This window comes from Oryctolagus cuniculus, chromosome 12 (assembly GCF_051225735.1).
Source record: "Oryctolagus cuniculus isolate XC-2025 breed Fujian yellow rabbit chromosome 12, ASM5122573v1, whole genome shotgun sequence".
NCBI classification, from domain to species: domain Eukaryota; kingdom Metazoa; phylum Chordata; class Mammalia; order Lagomorpha; family Leporidae; genus Oryctolagus; species Oryctolagus cuniculus.
This window is the reverse complement of record NC_142878.1, coordinates 57,292,224-57,305,014: the sequence shown is the minus strand read 5'-3', so window position 1 is coordinate 57,305,014 and position 12,791 is coordinate 57,292,224. Positions and strand designations below refer to the sequence as shown.

The 12,791-nt window shown below is 40.2% G+C and overlaps 1 protein-coding gene across 7 annotated transcripts in view; it reads right to left on the bottom strand.

The window, feature by feature from the left end:
• The window catches only part of FMN1 (formin 1), a 481,759-nt gene that overhangs the window by 141,675 nt on the left and 327,293 nt on the right, over window positions 1-12,791 (bottom strand). For all 7 annotated transcript variants that reach the window (XM_089309385.1, XM_051822097.3, XM_070053344.2 and 4 more), the window contains one exon: window positions 12,330-12,450. In XM_089309385.1, the coding sequence (XP_089165511.1) occupies window positions 12,330-12,450 (121 nt within the window). The remainder of the gene's footprint in view (window positions 1-12,329; window positions 12,451-12,791) is intronic.

The following is a 12,791-nucleotide window of genomic DNA, read 5'->3' as shown; positions in this document are numbered from 1 at the left end:
TTGGACTAGAAACATAGAGTGGCATCAGAGAAAAATGAACTGAATCAAGACATGTCTTGAAGGTAGAGCCAACGGGATTTGCTGAAGGACTAATTGTCAGATACAAGGGCAAAAAGGGGAACGAGTTGTAAGAACTACACATTTCACTTTTTACTCTACTATAGAATTTCCTGTATTTGGTCCTAGAAAATCTTCTTAAACCATCAATGGAGCAGGTAATAACACCTGGCTTGGAGGAGGCCTCCAAGAAGGGTGTTGGGAGGGACTAAACTACCTGGAAAGAGTTACACAGCTTGTGAAGCAAGCATTTGAATTCAAGACTTTTGAGTCAGACTTTTCCTTGATAGTTATTATTTCAATGTTTTATGTTTTTCGTCAATGAGAAAAAGCAAACAAAATGAATTCTATTAACCACATTGACTTACAAAATGAGAGCAGAAATAGAGTACAAACTGAGAGGCGGAAGCCAGGACAACATAACTCATCCTTCCCACCTAGAGATGTCACAACCATGGCTTCAAAGGAAAACACAAACTTCTTTCATTAATTAAACAGATGAATCAAATTTCAGTTTCCATATCCTCTCTCTTTTCTGTACAACTTAACTTTGAAGGCATTCCATTTGGAAATGTGTGACCTTTAGCACCATGCTGCACTTAATTGAACGCTTTGCATCAAAAGTCACCATGCTGAGCAACATTTTACACCCACTGCCTTTCTGAAATACTTATCCCAGTTCCTTAAGGTCTGTTTTGCTGAAATCATTTTACAAAAATAAATCATATCAAAGTTTTTTTTAATTATTTCTAAAACTTTGCTTGCAAAACTAAATATTTTCAACACCATGGCAACATGGTCAGTACTCTGGCTAATGTATCCAGTCTCGTACCAGAGTTCAGACTTAATAAACTACTGCCGTGGATGAATGTGCTGCAAATGAGGAAGGCGCTAATAAATCAGGCATAGTCAATAATCATTCAAGTCATGCCTTCTGGAGTTTCCTAAAAGGTGATAAATTCACCTGATTTGTCTTCATGGATCAATTCTCTTCTCTCCCTTCTAGGACACCAGCACCTACTGAGCAAACAGCATACTGCCTGGCTTCAGAATGAGTGTAAGTACAACCTCCAATACCTTCTGAAGTATTTCCTCACACATCATCTCATTTGACACATCCAATATCTGTGAGTCTTGGACAGCGTAGAGAGGGATGATCACCTCCATTTTTTTTTCAGCCAAGGTTCATGGAGCTTAAGTGGTCTGTCAAAATTGCACACCTTATCGTCACAGTTCGTAAGTGGCAGAACTAAACTTGAAATTTGTGTCTCCTAAGTCCCAATCCAGAACTACTTTCAACATACCAGCCTCTGCCACTGAAATTTAACTAAGCTACTATTTTTAAAAAGCTTTGGTTTATTGTTATTTGGTGTGGGTTCTTTAGGATACCAATCAGGATTCTACAGGTGCAAGTTTAAAGAATAACTATTTTCTATTCACTCTAAGACAAGACATTCTCTGTTTCTTGTCTGATTTCTCTAGTCCCTCCTCCACAGAGGCAATGACTTCTACCCATTTCTCCTGATTATTTTGGTACTTAACTGCATGTCCCTAACAAGTTCTATTGGTTCTTTTTGAGTTTTCTCTTTACATGCCATAAATGATGTAGCTCTCTTTCAACCACTCTCACCTCTCCACTTTCTTCACCCCAATATATCATTACCATGAGTTGGCTAAACTAGAATTCAATGTTGACACTATTATGACATTGCAAGTTGTTACTCCTAGTCCAAGCTAATGGAAACTCTGATTACTTTTCTTTAACTGCATATTTGCCCCACCCTCCCTCATGCCCACCCCAGAATAATTTTTTCTAATTTTCATTTCTTTCTATGCACTTTTCCTTAAATGAGCCCTAAACTTATTGGTTACTGTATAAATATATTGTCAAAACATTCAGACAACAGATACATTATTGCATCTTCCTTTTGATCTAATCTAATTTGGAATGTTTTCATGTCCAACTGTCATCCTGGGCTCTTTCTCTGTCCTGGAAACTCCTTTATCTTCCTTCTCCATTGGATTTCCTGCAATTCCATTTTTCTCTTCAATGGTAAAGCATACTCCTTAGTAACTACCTGAAGATGATTGTATGGGGATATGGCTTTTGAGAACTCACATGTCTCAAAATGTTTTTTTTTTTTAAAGATTAATTAATTTATTTGAAAGACAAAGGGGGGGGGGAATCTTCCATCCACTGGTTCACTCCTCAAATGGCTGCAATGGCTGGAGTTGGGCCGATTCAAAGCCAGGAGACAAGAGCTTCTTTCAGGTCTCCCACGTGGGTACAGGAGACCAAGCACTTGGGCCATCCTCTGCTGCTTCCCCAGGTGCATTAGCAGGGAGCTGGATTGGAAGTGGAGCAGCCGGGACTGGACCCAGCACCCATATGAGATTTACCCATATGGCTTTACCCACTACACCACAGTACCAGTCCCTCAAAATGTGTTTAATCTGCTCTCATATTTGATGGATTGTTTGGAGGATTATGGCTTGGGAATAATATACCTCAGAATTTGGACCAATTATATTTTTTAGGATGCTATTGAAAAATTTGATGCCATTCTATGTCCTGACTCCCCGTGTGTAAATCTGTTCTCAAGTTCCACCTACATCACCCACTCCTTCTAGAAGTACAAAAATTGTCTTTCTGCCCTGAGAATTTTGAAATGTTCTAATAACAACATGGATTTTTTTCACCCCCCCCCCCAATACTTGGATCTATTTGGGTGGTTTTTTTTTTTTTTTTTGACAGGGAGAGTGGACAGTGAGAGAGAGAGACAGAGAGAAAGGTCTTCCTTTGCTGTTGGTTCACCCTCCAATGGCCGCCGCGGCCGGCGTGCTGTGGCCGGCGCACCGCGCTGATCCGATGGCAGGAGCCAGGAGCCAGATGCTTTTCCTGGTCTTCCATGGGGTGCAGGGCCCAAGCACCTGGGCCATCCTCCACTGCACTCCCTGGCCACAGCAGAGAGCTGGCCTGGAAGAGGGGCAACTGGGATAGAATCCGGCGCCCCGACCGGGACTAGAACCCGGTGTGCCGGTGCCGCTAGGCGGAGGATTAGCTTAGTGAGCCGCGGTGCCGGCCTGGGTGTTTTAAAATTAGAATTTCAGGTCTGTCATTGTGGGACATTTTTGTGAATGTCTTCATTAATTTATTTGTGTGTATGTATATATTTTTATTTAGTTATGCATTTGGAGTGCTTCTCATCTCTCTTCATCCTTGGATTAGAATTCGGTTTTCAGGTTTTTTTTTTTTTTTTGTTAGCTCAATAACCACTGTTTTTTTTTTGTTTCACAAATTTTGTGGTTCTCTCAGCTCTTCTGAGTTTACACTTTTAAAGAACTCTTTACTATTGTTTTGAGAATTTTCAAGAGGTACTAAAAGCCTAGATGAGTGTTCAATCCTAGATGAGTGTTTAATCAACCATCTATGCTCTGAATGCCTCCAAAAGGTTTCCAGTGACTCCCACCCCTGCTTACTACAGCCACACTGTTACTATCTCCCCCTTCCCTGCCAATCAGGGAATACTTATTCTTCAGAGGAGAATGGCACTTGATAATACTGGCTGGTAGAATATACTTAACTTGCAGAGTCAGGATTTATCCCGGGCATGGGGACAGGGTCGGGTGGAGGTACTGTTTGCTCTGCTATGTGACCTGACAAGTCCTAAAAATTTCTTTTACTCTTGTCTACATCAGAACCCTACTACTTGCAATTTCCATAAATGGAAGAATAGCAAAGGAGTCAAAACAAAGCAGGTCGTTAAGTCCTCTGCTGTTAGTCTGACCAGCTACATCAGACTGGTCTGCTTATCTTTTGGGTCATGAAAGGATGAAACATAGACTAGTCTATGTCAGAAAGAGATGGGCAGTGAGAGAAACCAAAAGGACTGACAGGAGGCAGGAGGTGGGATTGTAGAGGTTACAAGAGTAGACCAGTTGAATAGTAACAGGCAGAGATAAGAAGACTGAATATAACTCAATTATTATAATACCTTTAGAAAATGAACTAGAGGGCCGGCGCCGCAGCTCACTAGGCTAATCCTCCGCCTTGCGGCGCCTGCACACCGGGTTCTAGTCCCGGTCGGGGCACAGGATTCTGTCCTGGTTGCCCCTCTTCCAGGCCAGCTCTCTGCTGTGGCCAGGGAGTGCAGTGGAGGATGGCCCAAGGACTTGGGCCCTGCACCCATGGGAGACCAGGATAAGTACCTGGCTCCTGCCATTGGATCAGCGCGGTGTGCCGGCTGCAGCGCGCTGGCTGCGGCAGCCATTGGAGGGTGAACCAACAGCAAAGGAAGACCTTTCTCTCTCTCTCACTGTCCACTCCGCCTGTCAAAAAAAAAAAAAAGAAAAGAAAGAAAAGAAAAGGAACTAGAGGACAAAGTGGGGCTTATTCTTCAAATTTCACCATTCTAGATCATACGATTAGTGTTCCAGGGGCGGGTCTATTAACAGAAGAATAAGCCCAAGCCTTGGAATCAGCTAAGCCTGCTTGAGATCTCAGCTTTGCCCATGTAGCAAAGTTGCTTCAACCTTCTTACTGTTACAATGCAGGTAATCATGTTAACTAACTTTGAAGTACTTTTAAGAAACTGAAATGACATGAACAGATTTATTGGTATTTAGTAAGTGGTCATTAAAAGGTAAGAGCTGCCATTAGTCATGATGGAAATGGACACACACCACTCCCTAGAACATATTTATAGACCTTGAGTCCATTGTTTAGAATTGTCAATACATGATAACAAAAAGTGGACCAACTTTTAGCTAGCTTTATTATGCTTTTAAATTCTCTACAGACATGTCAGATAAACAGTACATGAAGGTAAATTTGAATTTGAGATAAACAAGGAATCTTTTTTTAGAATAAATGTGCCCCAGGCAATACTTGAGCCATATTTACATACTTTAAACATCCCTCATTTATCTGAAATTTGAAATTTACTGGGACTTCTGTATTTTATATAACAAGTTTGGCAACCCTCAGGGTAAGAAACAACCATTACAGATTTCCTTTAAAGGGTTTCCTTTGCTTCCTAAGATGATATCAACAGGAAGTAACTTTTTATAAATTGTTTTGTGCTAACTTAGTCTTGTTACAGGCCCTACTTGCATTATAAGGGTGGACAGAAACATTGATTCCCGACAGAAGGAGAGCCACAGTGGTTCTAGCAAAGCCAGACTCAAGGAGGATAGTGACAAGGCAAACATGGACTAATGAACTGGACCATCACGCAGGGACAGAGGAATCCCTTCCACTTTCTGCAATGAACTTTGAATCCATTAGTAGAAGACAACACCAACTACTAGCCTCCCTCCTTACTTCTTGCATCCAACTCTTACTGGACTGAAATGATAGGAAGAGGAAACACCACCACTCCATTATCCCAAATCAAAATAAAAACAAAACTGGTCAAGGGAAAATCCAAAGCAAGATGATGTGAAGCCTTATTTGTGCTGAGGAGGCCTCTGCCCTCTCTGTACCCCTGGGACACCAGCCTGTAGGCAGCCTCCCTTCCCAGTGCCATCAGTGGGCAAAGTTGCAAACCTCACCTTCCACTCATTCAGCTTTCAGTACTTTATATCTCATCAATTTATTTATATAGACACTGAACTTTTTAATTAATTGAGTTAAATGGCAAACGAGGTGATTGTTTCTACCTTGCAGAACATACATATAATAGCTAGTTTATTGCTTACCATATGGTTTTATTTTATTTTAAAGATTACTTTTATTTATTTGAAAGACAGAGTTACAGAGAGAGGTAGAGAGGTAGAGAGAGAGAGAGAGGTCTTCCATCTGCTGGCCCACTCCCCAGATGGCCGCAATGGCCAGAGCTGCGCCAATCCGAAGCCAGAAACCAGAAGCCAGGAGCTTCCTCCAGGTCTCCCACACAGGTGTAGGGGCCCAAGGACCTGGGCCATCCTCCACTGCCTTCTCAGGCCATAGCAGAGAGCTGGATGGGAAGAAGAGCAGCCAGGACAGGTGCCCACCCACATGGGATGCTGGACTCCAGACCAAGGCCTTAACCCGCTGTGCCACAGCGCCGGCCCTTTATTTTATTTATTTGAAAGTCAGAGTTACAGAGAGAGAGAAAAGGAGAGGCAGAGAGAGAGAGAGAAAGAGAGGTCCTTCATCCGACGGTTCACTCCCCAACTGGCTGCAACGGCCAGAGCTGCGCCGATCCGAAGCCAGGAGCAAGGAGCTTCCTCTAGGATTTCCCACGTGGGTGCAGGGGCCCAAGGACTTGGGTTATCTTGTACTGCATTCCCAGGCCACAGCAGAGAGCGGCATCGGAAGTGGAGCAGTCGGGACCCAAACCGGCCATGTGGGATGCCAGCACTGCAGATGGCCGCCTTACCCACTATGCCACAGTGTCAGCCCCACTTACCATATGGTTTTAAACAGGAAGAATATTCCAACATGTAAACAGTTTGGCTGACTCACAAATACATCTTTAAAAAATGTGAGGGGTTATCAACAAGTTTATGAAAAATTATTCATATTGTGAAAAATGATACATGGATTTAAAAAAATTTTTGGATAAAAGTACATTTATCTTTTAATTTCATTTTCTGCAAACTTTTTGAAGCACTCTCATGTTATATATATATTTTTAAAACTATCGCTGAACCTTAACCTCACTAACCTACCTACCTATCTGTAATTCAGAGTGGACTATGATTCATGTTTTAAGTTTACTTTTAATTATAAAAATTACATATACATACTCAAAGAAACTCTGTCTACATACCAGTCTCTGCCCAGCCCCATGATATGCCAGAATTCAAGTAACATGAATATCGTTTTATTTTCTTTGAAAAGGGGTATAGCTAACTGAATTCAATGTGTCATCTTCATTTGGAAGATATACTGACTATAGTTTAGAAAATCTACAGGAAAGAAACCTCACTTTCTTGTGAACTATTTTATATATGAATTTATATTCTCTTGTAATTTAAATTTTAAGATAGAATTGACTAGTGCTGGACAAAATAGACCTTCATCTGGAAGATTCTGAACTAGTCCTATCAATCCATGAACAACACGGGGTTGAAAATGCCCAGAAATGTGATAAATGAATTTCATTATGAAGTTAGTCTAGAAATACAACTACTCGCCAAATTCTGAGTGAACATTTTAACATTTACTGAATGCCTGACCCACATATTTCATGTGACATCTCACGGAAGGAAGGTTTAAAAGAGCTAAAATTCTAGAATAAATATTTATAGGATAAACATTTATAAAGTGACAACAGATATCATAAAGAGTCAACAGATTCTTTCCTTTATAGAATTGTGTAAGTGTATTCCCAAATATTTCTACATCATACATAAGAAAGAACATGTTGAAATAGAAAGCCTTAAATATTTAGAGAAAAAGACATCATCAGAATTTTCTTAAAGAACACATACACGAACTTGCATCTCTGCCAACATTCTCAAACAAGTCTGAATGTCTTACACTGAGGATTAACGACTATTAATTATATTTTCCTAATTTGTATATGTAATAAAAGACTAATGCACCATTTTCAAAGAAAGATTTAATATGCAGCTAATTCATTAAGTAGTTGAACTTTGATAATATAGGATACTATTTTTTAGTATAAAAAGTATACTAAGTAGCTATTGTAGGCTATTATGTTTTTATATTTACTTTTATTCTGAGATAAGTTTTCTAGAATATGTTGGCTTTCAAACAACTATCTGAAGAGTTCCTATCTCATTTTCTGATAAAATGTTAATATAGCTTTTCTAGATTCACAGCCACAATTTTTCACCATAATAAAATATTATCATAGAATCATGTCAAACAAACATGCACAAGAGGGAGATGATACTAAAGTAGTCTCAAATAACATTAGTGTTATTTATTTTCACTTTCAAGCAACAAGACATCAAGGTTTGACTCACTTTGTTTATCTGAATAACAAGTTCAATTAGGACAGTGTAGTCAAGGGAGTATTAAGAACAATATTAAAGAGCAAAGGCTGTAATTGTTCATCTCAACTCCAATGAAGGCATTCAGTAATGACTATTTAACCAGCAACTGTGTTATCTTAAAAGTCTGAGACTAAGGGACCAGCATTGTAGTATATATGTAGTGGGGTAAGTCACCACTTGTGATGCCGGCAGCACATATCACAATGCCTGTTAAGAGTCCTAGCTGCCCTCCTTCTCATCCAGTTTCCTGCTAATATACCTGGGAATGCAGTGGATGATGGCCCAAGTAATTGAGGCCCTGCCACCCACATGGGAGATCAGGTTGGAGTTCCTGGCACTGGGCTTCAGCCTAGCCCAGACCTAAGTGTTGTGGGAAATTGGGGAGTGAACCAGCAGATGGAAGATTTCTGTATGTGTTTGTGTGTCTTCCTCTTTCTAACTCTGCCTTTCAAAAAATAAATAATTTTTTAAAAATTATGGTACCAATAGCCCTTCTTAAACTATATTTCAGAATGCATGTTCTGTAAAGCATCACTAAGTATTCAATGAAAGAACATAAAAAAAAAAAAAACTATGATCTGTGTTTTAAGTTGAAAAATGCTCTTTTAGGCAGGGGTAACTCTTTTTTAAATTATTAGATTTCTCAGAGCTTTTAATAAGCTCATGTACACTGTGAGTCCCTATGGTATGAGCTACATTATGGAGCGTTTCCAGGTTTATTTGACCACACACTCTTTTATGGAGAGCACCAATTCATATTTCATGCAATATTGGTGGGGACTATTACCTGGGAAATTCTCTATCATCTTAGCAATGCTGTGTGTAGTTATATTAAGTCCACTTGGGTAGTCTAGGATAATCTCCCCATCTCAACATCAGTAATCTCCCTTTTTGCCATAAAAGGTAACATACAGATTCTAGGGATTAAGGTTTGGATCTTTTTGGGGGCCATAATTCTGCCTACCATATACAGGTTGCTAAGATTATGTAGAGAATTTGGGCCAGCCAACAAAACCTAGGGGTCAGAAAGTAAATATTGGCATAATATGGGTTTCCCCAAGTATTCTTTACAATATCATGATATGAAGGAAGTCAAAATTATTGATTAAGGAGTATAGGACAATACACAAAATATGGAATATGCTCCTAAACATCAAAAACTTGATTTATGAGTAGATGTTTAGCCTAGCAATTATTACACACATTGTAGTACCTGGGTGTGATTCCCAGCTCTGGATCCTGATTCCAGCTTCCCACACCAAAGCAAGCCCCGGGAGGAAGTGGTAATGGCTCGAGTAATTGGGACTCTGCCACCCATGGGGGATCTCGATTGAGTTCCTGGCTCCTGGCTTCAGCCCTGGCCCAGCCCTGGCCACGGGACAGTGAACCCGTGAATGCAGGCTTGTGCTTGCAGGCATACCCTCTCTTCCCCTTTGCCTCTAAAATAAGTAAGTAATTTTTTGAATTATTAAAAAACTTGACTTTGCAACACAGGAAAAGAATCACAAATACTCCACATGAACTTGAGTTCCCTTATCTCATGAGAGAGCAAAAATATAAGCTTCCTAGGGGCATTGTAAGCATTAAAAAAGATGATTTATGTAAAGCAGCTGATTCATAATAATCACACAACAGATCTAAAGTTGATGTGCTTATCAATTCTTTACAATGTTTACCTGCAAAAAAAAGGCTTCTCAAAGCTCTCATCTTGCTGAAAGATGTTGCTTGAGAACCTCTACTTCCATCAGTGACACTTATGTGACCGTCAGCCATGGGTTAATTCACATGCTATTAAGGTGTGGTTAGTGCTACTCAAAACGTTCTCTAATCTAAAGGGTCATGCCTGCCTGGAAAACCGTGGCCTGATACTTCTTGAAATTTGCTAATCACATCTGGTTTAGCTTTAGACATTTTCTGGGATTTTGCCAGCAGCTACGACATTTTAATGGCTACAATAAACCTCAAAGCCTCATCAAATCTTTGCTGTATGTGTGAAAATTATGTCCTCTTCAATTAAACATTCAATCTCAGCTCACACCAAGGCCTTATGGAAAAGGAGGTGAAACCTGAATGGGAACTAGAGATGAAACGGACCGCCACCATTCTAGTCTTCTTGCCAGATGGTATTTAGAAGAAAAAGAAATTCATTAGAGAACCCACGGTCTGTATTTTCTTTAAATATTTACTGGGTACCTTTCATGTGTTAAAAACACTGGCATCTCTAAAGATTAGCAGGGCATTTTTGTTTAAATATTCAGTGTGGGGGGGGTAGGGGGAGTTATTTCCTCATTTGCCTTTGTGGGACTTCTTATCTTCTGGTAAAGCCTAGGACACAGAAGAAAAATAACTGAAGGCCTGATAGTTCAGAAGGCCTTGTATTTCATTCAAAGAGGCTGAAGACACTTGGGAGCCTCCTGAGACAAAATAAGGTGTGCTGAAGTGAGGAGCTCTGGGGGAGCTCCTGCCTCTCCACCCCCTCCCCACTCAGTCTTCTTGCCCCCTTGCTATTTATCATCAGACTCCTGATGTCAGGCAAGGAAAGCCCTGGAAGGAGAAGAGGAAAGATCAAACAGAGATCAGGTTTCTGCTCAAGAGACTACAAGAAAGGTCAGGCAAAGGGGCCAGGAGACAAGAAGGATGAGCAGTCAGATACAGGGCGGAGAGGAAACAATCTCGAGCCCTGCTCGGCCATTACTGATGCCTGTACCCTACTGAGTACTGGCCTGAGCCCTGACAGAGACAACTGCCACATGACAGCTTAACCCTGCCTTATTACAATGCACACCAAGCCCCTCATCTCCAAGGAGGATAAAACTGTCAGTCCTTTAGGGTAGAGGGAGGGGGGTGGAAATGACCACAAGTTCACATATCATATTCCTGAACAAAGCAGCCATTTGGCTGAATTCACTCTTTCAACCACATCAACAGGAGAAAAGAAACCCACATGTTCCTTTAAAGATAATTTACAAGGTAAAAATATTCACTTGTAACCACTATCCTTATTTAAGCAAGTTTTATGCCCAAAGTAAAAATAAATGGCTTTCTCTGCCACTGGGAGCAGATCTTTCCCACTTTACGTGCATTTCCAAGCTGTTCTCTGTCTAAGACTTAGGTTTCTGAGTACTCTTTCACAATAAACATTTTTAAAATGTTTATTTTATGTCTTGGTGTAAAAATATTCCTGGTTGAAGCTCTTCATTTCCTCAAGCTCCCCCTTTGGCACTCCGGGCTCCATTTCCACATTAACACGCTCCCTAAATCCTTGGTGGGGCTCTTCAATTGGAGTTATACAAGCTCCAAGGCAAGTATTTATATTCTTGGACAAGGAGATGTCTCCTCAGTGAAAACACAGGACTTTAGAAATGCCAAAGGAAAATTCCTGCCCAAGTGAGACATATTTTCACCTTTTAAAAAAGCCAAAAAGAGGCCTTCAGCATTTTGCTTTCAATGATTAAAAATGCAAATTCAACTAAAACTGAATGTTTACAGTAGGTCTCACCACCATCACTAGACTCATAAACATAAACTAAGTATCTAGGGACATGTGTATGTGCATGTGTGTGCATACAGATGATATAAATAAAGCAGCATAGTAAGCTCAGAAAATGCATGAATTCCAATTGGATAGATCCAATTAGAGCTCGGTACATCTGCCTCCTACTCTGTCTGATCATGAGCTCTCTAGATCTCACTTTTCTCCCATGTATAATGGAGTTAATGTAGTTTCAGCTTACCATTTTAATTATAAGAATTTTATGAGGGGTTGGCATGTGGCACAGTAAGTTAAGTCTCCATTTGGGACATACGCATCCTCTATTAGAGTGTGAGTTTAAGTCATGGCTATTCTACTTCCAGTCCAGCACCTTCTAATGCACCTGTGAAGCAGCAGGTGATAGATCAAATACTTGAGTCATTGCCATTCATGTGGGAAACCCACATGGGAGACCTAGATGGAGTTCCTGGCTCCTGGCATCAGCATGGCCCAACTCCAATTGTTAAGGCCATTTGGGGAATAAATCAGCAAATGGAAGGTCTCTTTGTCTGTCTGCTAATAATTGTTGTTGCTATTAATTGTTGTAGCTATTTAACACTAGAAAATGTAAATATTATAAGATATAGATATTATAAGCCAATGATCAGCACTCATAACAGAGAGACCTACATAAATACAGTGCTTCTACCCAAGTGCATAGATATGGAAAGTTTCATGAGGACTGTCGTGTACCATAACTGAACTCTGCACCAGACATAAATAATTCTCTTAAAGCATTTTAAGAAAGTAATCTCAGCTATTATCATAATAACAGAATAGTTCCTATTACCTTCTAGTTGCCTCTTTAATTTTCTCAAATCTTTTATGAGGTCTTCAAACTTGACTTGGGAAGCTAGAAAAAAATCTTGTGGTTCAGGCAGGGGGAAAACACTCTTTTCCGTTCCAGCTTCCTAAAAGATATGACAAACAAAAGTACATTAGACTTCCTAAGCTTCACTTTTGGTTGAAATTTCAAAACATATCTCAGGGGGGGGAAGTTTTTATTGGATGTTTGTATAAGAATCACAGCAATGCTCCTCTGTATTCCCAAATCTGGACTTGCTAATTTGAAGTGCTTGTGTCTCTCATAACATCTTTTTGGTCTTTTTTGGCACTGAGATTGGCATTGGCTATGGCATGTCTTAAGTTCTATTTTGCCTTATGAATCAAAAAGAAAACTACCAGGTACGCCCTTAGATACTCTATTCCCATAGAAAAAGGTATACAGGGAACACATGAGAATATTTAAATT